At 43.6% G+C, this 14,646-nt stretch overlaps 1 protein-coding gene across 2 annotated transcripts in view; it reads right to left on the bottom strand.

Moving 5' to 3' along the window:
* Positions 1-14,646, bottom strand: part of LOC139570882 (protocadherin-15-like) — a 276,263-nt gene that overhangs the window by 108,218 nt on the left and 153,399 nt on the right. For both annotated transcript variants that reach the window (XM_071393180.1, XM_071393179.1), the window contains one exon: positions 3,006-3,134. In XM_071393180.1, coding sequence (XP_071249281.1) covers positions 3,006-3,134 — 129 coding nt within the window. The remainder of the gene's footprint in view (positions 1-3,005; positions 3,135-14,646) is intronic.

Genomic DNA, 14,646 nt, shown 5'->3' with positions numbered 1-14,646 from the left:
AGTAAGGTACAAGAGGTTGTGCTATATCATGAATAAAGTCACCGTTAAAATGTGTTAAAACTTACGCATGCACACACACTTTAATGTACACTTAAAAATGACTAAGCTAACACGGTTCTCATAAATTAAAGCCCAGTGTTAATTTCAATCAAATGTTCTGTTCACATTGAGATAAGTGTCTTTGTCACAGACATGACTAATCATCAATAAGTTTAAAGGGCCATAAACCTCTTCCTATAAAGGGAATTCCTTGAATAGGGAAAATATGAGGTACATTTTGAGGATCCTTCAGGGTAGACAGAAAGTTAGTTACTTAACAAATTCTAAATCCCTAATTAATATGACAGGTCATTGTTATTCCAGTGTGTGAGTGTGTGCAAGCATGTGTGTGAGTGTGTGTGCCATCATGGTTTTTGTGTGTGAACAGCAGACACAAATTCCTCTCTGTTGTAATCATGGTAACATGGAAAGAGGGAGAGGGAGGGAGAGAGAGAGAAGGGGGAAATACTTTGAAATCTGGTCACACTTCTCCTGCCACTGTTCGATTCAAGCCTGACTGCTGAGTTATTAACCCCGAATAGGGATGGAAGGAGTAGCACAGAGAGAATCAAAGAAACAATTGAAAATGAGAGAGAGAGAGGGCTTAGATGGGGTAAGGGTGATTTACCCCCATTTTGTATTACACAGAAAGCCAGATAAATGCTCAAAGCCACGGCTAAAGACGGAGCCCTGGCGTTAACCTTTCTAGGACACACGTTCCGCTAGCGGAACCCCCCCCACAGCATTCTGCTGAAAAGGCAGCGCGGGAAATTCAAAAATATTTTTTTGAAATATGTAACTTTCACACATTAACAAGTCCAATACAGCAAAGGAAAGATAAACATCTTGTTAATCTACCCATCGTGTCCGATTTAAAAAACGCTTTATAACGAAAACACAACATATGATTACGTTAGATCACCGCCAAGTCCAAAAAACACACAGCCATTTTCCCAGCCAAAGATGGTAGTCACGGGCCTCCCGGGTGGCGCAGTGGTCTAGGGCACTGCATCGCAGTGCTAGCTGTGCCACCAGAGACTCTTGGTTCGCGCCCTGGCTCTGTCGCAGCCGGCCGCGACCGGGAGGTCCGTGGGGCACAGCGTCGTCCGGGTTAGGGAGCGTTTGGCCGGTAGGGATATCCTTGTCTCATCGCGCACCAGCGACTCCTGTGGCGGGCCGGGCGCAGTGCACGCTAACCTGGTAGCCAGGTGCACGGTGTTTCCTCCGACACATTGGTGCGGCTGGCTTCCGGGGTGGAGGCCCGCTGTGTTAAGAACCATTGGTTGGGTTGTGTTTCGGAGGACGCATGGCTTTCGACCTTCGTCTCTCCCGAGCCCGTACGGGAGTTGTAGCGATGAGACAAGATAGTAATTACTAACAATTGGATACCACGAGATTGGGGAGAAAAAAGGGGGTAATTTTTTTTTTTAAAGATAGGAGTCACAAAAAGCAGAACTTAAGATAAAATTAAATCACTAACCTTTGATGATCTTCATCCGATGACACTCATGTTACACCCGATGACACTCATGTTACAAAATACATGTATGTTTTGTTCGATAATGTGCATATTTATATTGAAAAATCTTAGTTTACATTGGCGCCATGTTCAGAAATGCCTCCAAAATATTCGGAGAAATTGCAGAGAGCCACAACTTATAACAGAAATACTCATCATACACTTTGATGAAAGATACATGTTTTACATTGAATTAAAGATACACTTGTTCTTAATGCAACCGCTGTGTCAGATTTCAAAAAAACTTTACGGAAAAAGCACAACATGCAATAATCTGAGACGGCGCACAGATATAAAAAACATTTCTCCGCCATGTTGGAGTCAACAGAAATACGAAATTACATCATAAATATTCCCTTACCTTTGATCATCTTCATCAGAATGCACTCCCAGGAATCCTAGTTCCACAATAAATTGTTGTTTTGTTCGATAATGTCAATTATTTATGTCCAAGTAGCTACTTTTGCTAACACGTTTTGTACGTTTCGCGTCCAGTGTACGCTCTGAACGCGAAACACTCTGAATTTATGAACGGACAATCTGACAGCACAGTTGCAATCACCAAAACTCTGGATAACATACTGTAACAGCCTAATTGCTTTAAATAGAGCCTAGGCTATTTTCCAATCATCCTGACTCCTTAAAGTAATGATGGACTGTCGTTTCTCTTTGCTTATTTGATCTGTTCTTTCCATAATATGGACTTGGTCTTTTACCAAATAGGGTGGCTATCTTCTGTATACCACCCCTGCCTTGTCACAACACAACTGATTGTCTCAAACGCATTAAGAAGGAAAATCCAAGTTAATTGAAATGTATTCCAGGTGACTACCTCATGAAGCTGCTTGTGAGAATGCCGAGTGTGCAAAGCTGTTATCAAGGCAAAGGGTGGCTACTTTGAAGAATCTGAAATATAAAACATATTTTGATCTGTTTAACACTTTTTGGGCTACTACATGATTCCATATCTGTTACGTAGAAATGCTCCGTTTTCACAAACTGTATGTAGACACTGGTGATGTGCTGGAGATAATTAAAATGAGGTTGAAAAGTGGTGGAATTGCCCTTTAACACTTCATGTATCATCAGTTATCAGGGTGCTGCCCAAACCAAAGTAATGATATCACTAGGGAAAGGTAATACTTTTGATCCCAACTCAGCAAAGAATTGTATTCCAGTCAATTAGAGCCTGTTGGAGTTATCGCCACATGTGTTGCTGTGGACACCTGTGGAACTTTGGGAGTAGCTGGGTTAGAGAATGGGTAAAGAAGGCCTGCTTAGTAAAGCTGTGCCAGGTAGAAATGTAGAAAGAAGGGAAATGCTAGGAAATGGCAGGTGAAAGGTTGTAAGGTTGTTTTTCTTCATATTCACGTTCAAGGTATTCAGGTGAATTTCAAAAAACATACTACCATATTGTGTGCATCTTTAGCCCATCAGATGTGCTTACCGTGACTTGACCCACAAACATGTTTGCCTCCTCCTCCTGGACAGTGAGGTTTCTGGGTAGGGTCCGATCAAACTGAGGGTTGTTATCGTTGACATCAGTCACCACTATGTTCACTGTGGTGGTGGAGGTCTGGAAACAAAAACAGAGAGAAAAAATAAGTTGTGTGTGTGTGCACAAGCAAACAAACATACGTGACTCGTTTCAGGAAACGAGACATATGTCGCGTGACACTTCTTCACAGGTGCTCCAATTGAATGTAAACCTTTTTTTAAATCATAATACGTTTTTGGGCAGAAATGTCTTCTGGAACGTTAACTTTCATGTGCCTTAATAGCAAACTTGTATGCCATCTGTAAATACTAAGAAAATGGTTAATTAAGAGCCAAGTTGGTTTATCCATGGAAAAAGCGAGAAACATTCCCGCAAGCCATGATTGTCTGAGCTAATGAGTGGGCTGGACATGCCGAGAGATGAGTTCAGATTGGTCTGCTATGTACAGTAGCACACTTCTGTCGATAACATGAGCTGGTCAGTATGTGTAAGTAATCCTTTCTAACTCAGCTTTTTTGAAAGATATCACATAGCTGATAAATTCGCTCTGGTTATCTACTTTGATTTCAGAGCATTCTCATCTGAGTGTGCCAGAGCGCAGACGGAATTACGAACACTCAACACCCGTTGAATATGGCGGGTGTCAGTAAACGTTGCCAAAAAAGCATAATGAAATTGTTGCCAGCAGCACAGTTGCAGTCACCAACACTCTGGATAACATAAAAACAGCCTAACTAGCTCTGCTAGGGTGAGTATAATGGTCAAAGTGAGCTGTTCTCTCATTTGTGTTTGGAAGTATCTAGCAAGGTAGTCAACGTTAGCCAGTTAGCTTGCGTGCTTGACTGCTGTTGTTGGGTCAGAACGCTCGGATCAACCCTACTACTCGGCCAGAGCGTCCAGTGTGCGCTCTGAATGCTCCGAGAGCGTATAACGCTCTGAATTTACGAATGGACAATCTGGCAACGCTCTTAGTTTACGAATGCCCAGAAACTCTGGCACTGCAGATAACATTTACGAACACATCCGTAGTATAAACCAGCATTTAGTCTTGAAATCTTTGGTTATTTAGTACATAGCCTCACATGTGAATCCTTAAAGAGATGGGTGGAGCTAAAGCTTAAGAGAGTGTGAACGATGCTGAATGGGTGTAGACAAAGAAGAGCTCTCCATTAGGTACGAAAAAATTCAAGGGCCATTTTCTCAAAAGTGAGGTTACAAGTTTATCAACTTTCAAAGCAGAATTACTTTCCCATTGTTCCTCAACTGTAGTGTATGATATACTAGTTTCTAGCTCTGAGTCTCTACTTTAATCCAATGTAAAAAACACCATTGCTATATAAGACGGAATCGAGCCGGTCGGTCTCATACTGTACTGTATGAGTGTGTGTATTTGAAGAGCTATGAGGGAAATCAAAACTAAATGAATTTACCTTCTGTACGATGATACAATGTAAATAATTGAATGATAATTTGCCAAACAAAAACAAAGCTGCAAAGAATCTAAAATATTTTCAGAAAGTTTTGGAAATCAATCTCCAAAGGAGACTTATATAACAGCATCTGTGATGACTAGGCAAAGACAAATATACTGTACTAATGAATACATAAGGCTATCCGAAGAAACTATGTAATGAAGTCAATACAGACACACTAAATCAAACAGTTACTGAAGCTAATTCAAACAGACTTCCTTTACACGGAGAATGCAGAGAATACAATATGGTCGCTAACAACTAAGGCTGTTAGCACATCTAAAGTGCATCTACAGTACAACTCTGGACCCAAGTATCTGTCTGACTTCATCCTACCACATGCACCCTTCGCTCCTCCAGGTCCATCTCCCTTCAACAGCCCCACAGCACACTAAAAACTATGGGTGATAGTGCTTTCAGTTGTGCGGCTCCTCGGCTGTGGAATGCACTTCCAGTCACTGTCAGGGCTGCAGAGTCTCTAGCCTCGTTTGAGGCACAGCTAAAGACTGAGCTGTTCAGAAAAGCTTTCAAGGACCTATGTTCATTCTGTTCTCCTGTCCACCGGATCTGACAACACCTATATATAGCTTTGATTGTTGTCTGATTACAATGGTCTGTTTTTTATTATTTTTATAAAAATATATTTTAAAAAATTATTCCGTGCCTTGGGTTTGAGAAAAGCGCTTTACAAATTAAATGAATTATTATTCATTATCTTTGTGGATATACAGTACACAAAGCAAATTTGGGTTTGTAATTTTAACACGGTCTTACAAGTTATATTGTTTGATATTGAGATAGAAACGGCTGCATTAGACCTTTAAATGAACTCTTAATTAGAGCTGATGCTATTACACTTTCTCAGTGTTAGGCAATTAAGACCTGTTGTGTTACAATGACTCATTTGTGGGTGTTGTTTTAAGACTGTAGTAGGGTGTACAGCCTTATATGCATATTTATTTCCCAGGGTGCCTTTCGAGTAAATTTTTTGAGGTACCAGCCATGACTGTGTTTGCTAATGACAGAGACATGATTGTTGCATTTTATGGCTGTCATTGCTGTAACCTTAACCAAGTGAATGGCTAAGTGAATATTGCATTATTATGGCATTACCAGCAAAATCCTTGTAAATGGGCATTTGTCAAAAGCAGTGGGAGTACACTGTGGCATCTGTCAGGGGTGCCTGTTATCTCTTCTTCTGTTTGTGGTCTACATTGAACCACTGGCACAGGTCTTGCGAAGGTATCAACGGATCAGTGGAGTGGGTATCCGGGGAGTGGGGGGATGACCGCCAAGTGTGTATTTTACATGGATGACGTCAACATTTAATGCCCTAACTTTTTATCTGTCAACAGGATCCTGGACATGACTGACTGGTACTGACGAGCCTCTGGGGCGAGACTGAAAAGAAATGAGACAGAGGCCCACTTTTTTTGACCGTGGGCAGACCCAGACTTGACCAGACTACCGCTGACAGTTAAAACGACTGACATAAGGGTACTGGGGGTAAAGTTTGACCGGGAGAGAGGAGGGTGCAGCATCTGGAGTGGGATCCTGGGGACAGTAAGACAGAGACTGGGTTTTTGGGGACTTCGACAGCTGACTTTTGAGGGCATGGTTTTAATCATTAAAGCTGTGATTTTCCGTGTGCTTTTATTAATCAGTTCTGTTTTTATCCCCCCACGAACAACTATTTTAGCTCCACTCGTGTGTTGCTGTAGCAGTATGCTTAGGGTCATTGTACTGCTGGAAGGTGAACCTCCGTCCTAGTCTCAAATCTCTGGAAGACTGAAACAGGTTTGCCTCAAGCATTTCCCTATATTTAGCTCCATCCATCATTCCTTAAATTCTGACCAGTTTCCCAGTCCCTGTCGATGAAAAACATCCCCACAGCATGATGCTGCCACCACCATGCTTCACTGTGGGGATGTGGTTCTCAGGGTGATGAGAGGTGATGGGTTTGCGCCAGACGTAGTGTTTTCCTTGATAGCCAAAAAGCTAAATTTTAGTCTCATCTGACCAGAGTACCTTCTTCCATATGTTTGGGGAGTCTCCCACATGCCTTTATGGAAACACCAAACGTGTTTGCTTATTTCTTTCTTTGAGCAACGGCTTTTTTTCTGGACACTCTTCCGTAAAACCCAGCTCTGTGGAGTGTACGGCTTAGTGGTCCTATGGACAGATACTCCATTCTCCGCTGTAGAGCTTTGCAGCTCCTTCAGGGTTGTCTTTGTTGCCTCTCTGATTAATGCCCTCCTTGCCTTGTCCGTGAGTTTTGGTGGGCAGCCCTCCCTTGGCAGATTTGTTGTGGTGCCATATTCTTTCCATTTCTTTATAATGGATTCAATGGTGCTCCGTGGGATGTTCAAAGTTTCGGATATTTTTTTATAACCCAACCCTGATCTGTACTTCTCCACATATTTGTCCCTGACCTGTTTGGAGAGCTCCTTGGTATTCATGGTGCCCCTTGTTTAGGGGTGTTGAAGACTCTGGGGCCTTTCAGAACAGCTGTATATATACTGAGATCATGTGACACTTAGATTGCACACAGGTGGACTTAATTTAACTAATTATGTGACTTTTGAAGGTAATTGGTTGCACCAGATCTTATTCAGGGGCTCCATAGCAAAGGGGGTGAATACATATGCACGCACCACTTTTCTGTTTTACATTTTTTTGAATTTTATTTATTTAATTTCACTTCACCAATTTGAACTATTTTGTGTATGTCCATTACATGAAATCCAAATAAAAATATATTTAAATTACAGGTTGTAATGCAACAAAATAGGAAAAACGCCAAGGGGGATGAATACTTTTGCAAGGCACTGTAGGCATATGAAGTTATCCTCGCCTCATAAAGCATTTCAGAGGTGGAGGAGAGGAGGGAATAATATCACCTTCATCTCTCCGTCGTCTACAGGGAACAGCTTTCACATTGTTTTCTCTCTTTTTTTCCCTTTGAAACCCATAATCCCCTCTTTCCTCAGATGATCTAATACAGCTACAGCACCCCCCTGTACAATATCACGTCATCTCTTTCTGAGAGGTCGAATCTTTACAACCTCATCACATCATCTCTCTTTCTGAGAGTTTGAGCTTTCAGAAAAAAAGAGAATAGATTAGAAAATAATAGCTACATCCAATGTAAGGCCTCCTCTCTTCCTTCACATTTCATGACAGAGCAGACTAACCCTTCTATGATGGACTTCACATACCCAAGCTCCTGAAGGCTAATGAGGTGTGGGTCTTGCATGGGCGGGCGCTATTAAAGGCCATAATCTCCCTGCTACAGCATCGTATGTCTGGATGTGGCCATCAGTTTGATGCTGATTAATGAGCTCCAATTATTTATTTATCAGAGGAAATAGTTATCTGTGATCTCCCCTTTCTGTAACCCAAGTCCCTAAGACATGGCCAGGGTGCCAACTCTACAGCCTTTGAAGTGAAAACACGGTTGGAGCCCAAGTATTTGTGGCCGTGGTGAGGTCTGATGATTTGCATAGGCTGGCACAGTCACCTTATATGAGGGTTAAGAACAAATCAAATCAAAGTGTATTGGTCACATACACATGATTAGCAGATGTTATTGCGGGTGTAGCAAAATGCTTGTGCTTCTATCTCCGACAGTTCAGTAATATCTAACAAGTAATATCTACCAAATTACACAACATATACCCAATACACACAAATCTAAGTAGGAATGAATTAAGACTATATACATATGGATGAGCAATGTCAGAGCAGAACGGACTAAGATACAGTAGAATGGTATAGAAAAACAGTATATACATATGAGATGAGTAATGCAAGATATGCAAGCATTATTAAGTGACTAAGATACCATAGAATAGTATAGAATACAGTATATACTTATGAGATGACTAATGTCAGATATGTAAACATTATTAAACTGACTAGTGTTCCATTCCTTAAAGTGGCATTGATTCCTAGTCTATGCCTATAGACAACAGCCTCTAATGTGTTAGTGATGGCTGTTTAACAGTCTGATGGCCTTGAGATAGAAGCTGTTTTTCAATCTCTCGGTCCCAGCTTTGATGCACCTGTACTGACCTCGCCTTCTGGATGATGGTGGGGTGAACAGGAAATGGCTCGGGTGGCTGATGTCCTTGATGATCTTTTTGGCCTTCCTGTGACATTGGGTACTGTAGGTGTCCTGGAGGGTGGGTAGTTTGCCCCCGGTAATGCGTTAGGAAGACTGCACCACCCTCTGGAGAGCCTTGTGGTTGCGGGCGGTGCAGTTGCCGTACCAGGCAGGGATACAGCCCGACAGGATGCTTTCAATTGGGTATCTGTAAAAAATTGTGAGGGTTTTAGGTGACAAGCCAAATTTCTTTCGCCTCCTGAGGTTGAAGAGGCTCTGTTTCGCCCTTCTTCACCGCACTGTCTTTGTGGGTGGTCCATTTCAGTTTGTTAGTGATGTGTATGCCAAGGAACTTGAAGCTTTCCACCTTCTTCACTGAGGTCCCGTCGATGTAGATAGGGGAGTGCACCTTCTGCTGTTTCTTGAAGTCCACGATCATCTCCTTTGTTTTGTTAACGTTGAGTGAGAGGTTGTTTTCCAGGCACCACACTCCCAGAGCCCTCACCTCCTCCCTGTAGGCTGTCTCGTCATCGTTGGTAATCAAGCCTACTACTGTTGTGTCATCTGCAAATTTGATGATTGAGTAGGAGGCGTGCTTGGCCACTTAGTCATGAGTGAACAGGGAGTACAGGAGGGGGCTGAGCACGCACCCTTGAGTGACCCCAGTGTTGAGGATCAGCGGAGGGAAGGTGATGTTTCCTACCTTCACCACCTGGTGGCGGCCCGTCAGGAAGTCCAGGACCCAGTTGTACAGGGCGGGGTTCAGACCCAGGGCCTCGAGCTTAATGATGAGTTTGGAGGGTACTATGTTGTTGAACGCTGAGCTATAGCCAATAATCAGCATTCTTACATAGGCATTTCTCATGTCCAGATGGGATTGGGCAGTGTTCAGAGTGATGGCGTTTGGATCGTCTGTGGATCTATTGGGGCGGTAAGCAAATTGAAGTGGGTCTAGGGTGGCAGGTAAGGTAGAGGTGATATGATCCTTGACTAGTCTCTCAAAGCACTTCATTATGACAGAGTTAAATACTATGGGGCGATAGTCATTAAGTTCAGTTACCTTTGCCTTCTTGGGTACAAGAACAATGGTGGCCCTCTTGAAGCATGTGGGGACAGCATACTGGGATAGGGAGAGATTGAATATGCCCGTAAACACACCAGCCAGCTGGTCTGCGCATGCTCTGAGGACACGGCTAGGGATGCCATCTGGACCGGCAGCCCTGCGAGGGTTAACACGTTTAAATGTTTTACTCACATCGGCCACGGAGAAGGAGAGCCCACGGGCCTTGGTAGCTTCGGTGGCACTGTGGTATCCTCAAAGCGTGCAAAGAATGTGTTTAGCCTGTGCAGAAGCAAGACGTCGGTCTCGGTGACATGGCTGGTTTTCCTTTTGTAGTCCGTGATTATCTGTATTCCCTGCCACATACATCTTGTGTCTGAGCCATTGAATTTCGACTCCACGTTGTCTCTATACTGACATTTAGATTGTTTGATTGCCTTGCGGAGTGAATAACTACACTGTTTATATTCTGCCATATCACTAGTCACCTTGCCATTGTTCAATGCGGTGGTTTGCGCTTTCAGTTTCAAGGGAATGCTACCATCTATCCACGGTTTCTGGTTCGGGTAGGTTTTAGTAGTCACAGTAGGTACTACATCTCTTATACACTTCCTTATGAACTCAGTCGCCATATCCGTGTATGCGTCTAGATTATTTTCGCATTCTACCCGGAACATATCCCAATCCACGTGATCAAAACAATCCTGAAGTGTGGATTCCGATTGGTCAGACCAGTGTTGAATAGTATGAAGCACAGGTACTTCCTGTTTGAGTTTATGCCTATAGCACGGGAGGAGCAAGATGGAATCGTGGCCAGTTTTGCTGAAACGAAGGGAGGGGGAGGGCCTTGTAAGCATCCCGGAAGTTAGAATAGTAATGGTCGAGAGTCTTAGTAGCGCGAGTAGGACAGTCAACATGTTGATATAATTTCGGCAGCCTAGTCCTCAGATTTACTTTGTTAAAATCCCCAGCTACAATAAATGCAGCCTCAGGATATGTGGTTTCCAGTTTGCATAAAGTCCAGTGGAGTTCTTTGAGGGCCGTTGAGGTTTCGGCTTGAGGTGGGATGTAAACGGCCTTGGCGATGACGGAGGAGAATTCTCTTGGGAGACAATCTGGTCGGCATTTACTTGTGAGGTATTCTAGGTCGGGTAAACAAAAGTACTTGAGTTCCTGTATGTTCCTAGAATTACACCATTAGTCGTTAATCATGAAAGACCCCCCCCCCCTCCTGCTTGCTGGAGAGATATTTATTCCTGTCTGTGCAATGTTCTGAGAATTCTGCTGGCTTTACTGACTCCGACAGAGTATCCCGAGAGAGCCATGTTTCCGTGAAACAAAGTATGTTTGAGGCCCCGATTTCTCTCTGGAAAGAAATCCTTGCTCTAAGCTTATAAACTTTGTTATCTTCTTTGGGATAGGGAGCAGTATTTGGAAGTTTGGATGAGTGAGGTGCCCAAAGTAAACTGCCTGTTACTCAGGCCCAGAGGCTAGGATATGTATATATTTGGTAGAATTGGATGGAAAACACTCTAAAGTTTCCAAAACTTTTAAAATAATGTCTGTGTATAACATAACTGATATGGCAGGAGAAAACCCAAGGAGAATCCATCCGGATTTTTTTTTTTTTGAGCTCACCACTCTTTCAAATGGCTGTCTATGGGAATATCAATAGAATACCTCCCAGATTGCAGTAGGGCTTTAGAAAGAGTTTCAGGTTTGTTTTTTGAAAAATGAGCTACAATTTCAAATTTTTCTAGGTGGCTCCCATTTTGGCTGTAGTATTGTATCGCGCGTCGGTGAGAGCACGCACTTCGTTATTTATCTCTGGTAATGAACATACTATTCTCCTTCTTAAATTGTATAGTTTATTTACATATTAGGGTAACTGATGATTGATTAGAAACGTTGTTTGACTTGTTTGGACGAAGTTTATTGATAACTTTTGGGATTCATTTGTATGCATTATGGAGGGAAACCGGTGGATTACTGAGTCAAGCGCACCAACTAAACTGACTTTTTTGGGATATAAAGAATGACTTTATTGAACAAAATGACCATTTGTTATGTAGCTGGGACCCTTGTGATTGCAAACAGAGGAAGATCTTCAAAGGTAAGTGATTTATTTTATCTCTATTTCTGACTTTCGTGACGCCTCTGCTTGTATGGAAAGTGTTTGTAATGCTTTTGCATGAGGGGCGCTGTCCTCAGATAATCACATGGTGTGCTTTCGCTGTAAAGCCTTTTTGAATTCTGACAAAGCGGCTGGATTAACAAGAAGTTAAGCTTTTAAACGATGTAAGACACTTGTATTTTCATGAATGTTTAATATTACAAATTTTGTATTTTGAATTTCGCGCTCTGCAATTTCACCGGATGTTGTCGAAGTGGAGCGCTAGCAGAACGCCTATCCCAAAGATTATCCAAAGACTGAACATTAGCGAGTAATATACTTAGAAGCGGTGGGTGGTGTCCGCGCCTCATAAGTCGAACCAACAGGCCGCCTCGAGTGCCTCTCCTCCACCGACGATGTTTTTGGGTCAGCCTCTGGAATAAGTTCAATTGCTCTGGGGAGAGTAAAACAAAGGATCTGCTCCAGGGAAGTCGTATTCCTGTTCGTAATGCTGGTAGTTCTGGTGAGTTACCGCCGCTCTAATATCCAATAGTTCTTCCCGGCTGTATGTAATGACATAAAACATTTCCTGAGCTAATATTGTAAAAAAGAGTACATAAAAAAAACTAAAGAAATCAACATTTTCTAAGAGCTAGTCACGATGCTGCCATGTCCGTCAGCGGTATCTTATACTTGGGTTATCTAACAACAGTAGTTAGTGTCTATGGGTGATGGGTTAGCTGCAGGGTGCAGGGTGTTAATTTGAGGTTCATTAGATTTCCGAAAATGAATGAAAAGCTGTTCATTAATTGGACATTGACCATTATTTTAACAGGGGACCTTTTCAATTTATGAACAATTACCATTACTTTCCTACCATATGCTTGATACACTATATATACAAAAGTATGTGGACACCCCTTCAAATTAGTGGATTAGGCACGCAAGCCTAAAATCACTATGCGCAATGCCAAGCGTCGGCTGGAGTGGTGTAAAGCTTGCCATTATTGTAATCTGGAGCAGTGGAAATGCGTTCTCTGGAGTGATGAATCATGCTTCACCACCTGGCAGTCCGACGGACGAATCTGGATTTGGCATAGTGGCAAATTAGTGGCAAGATGTGGCAAATTAGTGGCAAGATTATTGAAATTATTCAATTACACGCAGGATACAACATGTTTGTGAGCAACCCGGTTTTGAGACTGTCTAGCAAGGTGCATGTGTGTGTGTGTGTGTCTGTAGTAGACAATTGAAAAGGCCATTAGTATAGAAATGGTGGTTGCATGTAAAAGCCATAATTTGTGCGTTTTCTATGATGTATGAAGGCAGAGGAATACAGAGGGAGAAGGTGAGGCTGTAAAATGGACAGAGAGAAGATCAAAGTGGGAGTGGCAGACAAATAAAGAGAGAGAGAGAGAGAGAGAGAGAGAGAGAGAGAGAGAGAGAGAGAGAGAGAGAGAGAGAGAGAGAGAGAGAGAGAGAGAGAGAGAGAGAGAGATAACCCCATAGACGAGCAACCCTCAGCAGACAGTCAACCTCCCAGTACAGAGCACTTCTCCCTCATTGAAATGAAGGATAAATTCACCCAGCTGGAGGTAAGGCAGGTGGAGCTGGAACAGCAGGTGATTACACTCCAGTCAGCACAGACCCAGACAACAGTCCAGCACAACAACACCCCCTTAACCAGACCAGGAGTGCTGGAGGTGGAGAGAGACACATCTGCACTCTGGACAGTGGTGAGACAACTTCAACAGGAGAAAGAGCAGAAGCAGGAGCAGGAGCAGAACAGAGCACTAGAGGAGAGGATCAGACTGCTGGAGGAGAGGGAGAGGGAGATGGAGGAGAGGATCAGACTGCTGGAGGAGAGGTTGAAGGGGATGGCATGTGACAGAGAACAACCCACTAGGGAGCTGGCCATCCCCACAGAGACGCCAGCAGAACAGCCCACCTCAGCACCCGACAAAAGTCTCGACACCACAGCAGAACAGTCCACACCAGACCCTGACCATAGAGTCGACATCACAGCAGAACAGACAAAAGAAAAACCCCAAGCCCAGCAGCTCTCACCCCCTCTGAGCACCCCCCCTGTCAGCCACCCTGATAGCCCTCCTGACAACCCCCCCACACCCACTGAGGACAAACACAAGACACAGATTGTACTCCTTATGGACTCAAATGGGAAATATATAGAAGAAAAAAAACTTTTTCCCAAACACAGTGTGTCTAAACTCTGGTGTCCAAACACCCAGCGCGCCCTAGACCTTCTGTCTGAGGACAAACTAGGCTCACCTAGCCACATAATAATACACACAGGCACAAACGACCTGAGAGCACAGCAGGAAAGGGTGGCCACAGCACTGAAGGGAGTGATTGAAAAAGCTTCTTCTACTTTCCCCAACACACAAGTGGTTATCTCCATCCTGCTACCACGAAAAGACTTCCACCCTGCTACAATACAGCGGGTAAACGCAAGCATTTCCCGTGACTGTGCCTCAAAACCAAATGTTTTTCTGGCCCACCACTCCACCCTGGACTTGAACAGCCTCTATGACCAGGTCCACCTCTACAAGGCAGCAGTGCCCACCTTTGCCCGGACTCTAAAGGACATCGCTCTCAAACGCAGCCCCAACACTTCACACAGGAGCAACAGATCAATAGACACCCCACCCAGACCAGCGAGACACCCTCCAAGACCTTCAGGACCCCCCCACTGGACCTACACATAGAGGACCCACGCCAAGAGGACTTACATCCAGAACACAGCACCCCCAGACACATCCACACCCCCACCCCAACCAATCAACACCCCCCCACATCAACCATGCCCACACCCAATTTAG

The sequence above is a fragment of the Salvelinus alpinus genome, chromosome 3, assembly GCF_045679555.1.
Source record: "Salvelinus alpinus chromosome 3, SLU_Salpinus.1, whole genome shotgun sequence".
NCBI lineage: Eukaryota > Metazoa > Chordata > Actinopteri > Salmoniformes > Salmonidae > Salvelinus > Salvelinus alpinus.
Note: the sequence above shows the minus strand (reverse complement) of the source record. Positions and strands in the feature narration are given on the sequence as shown.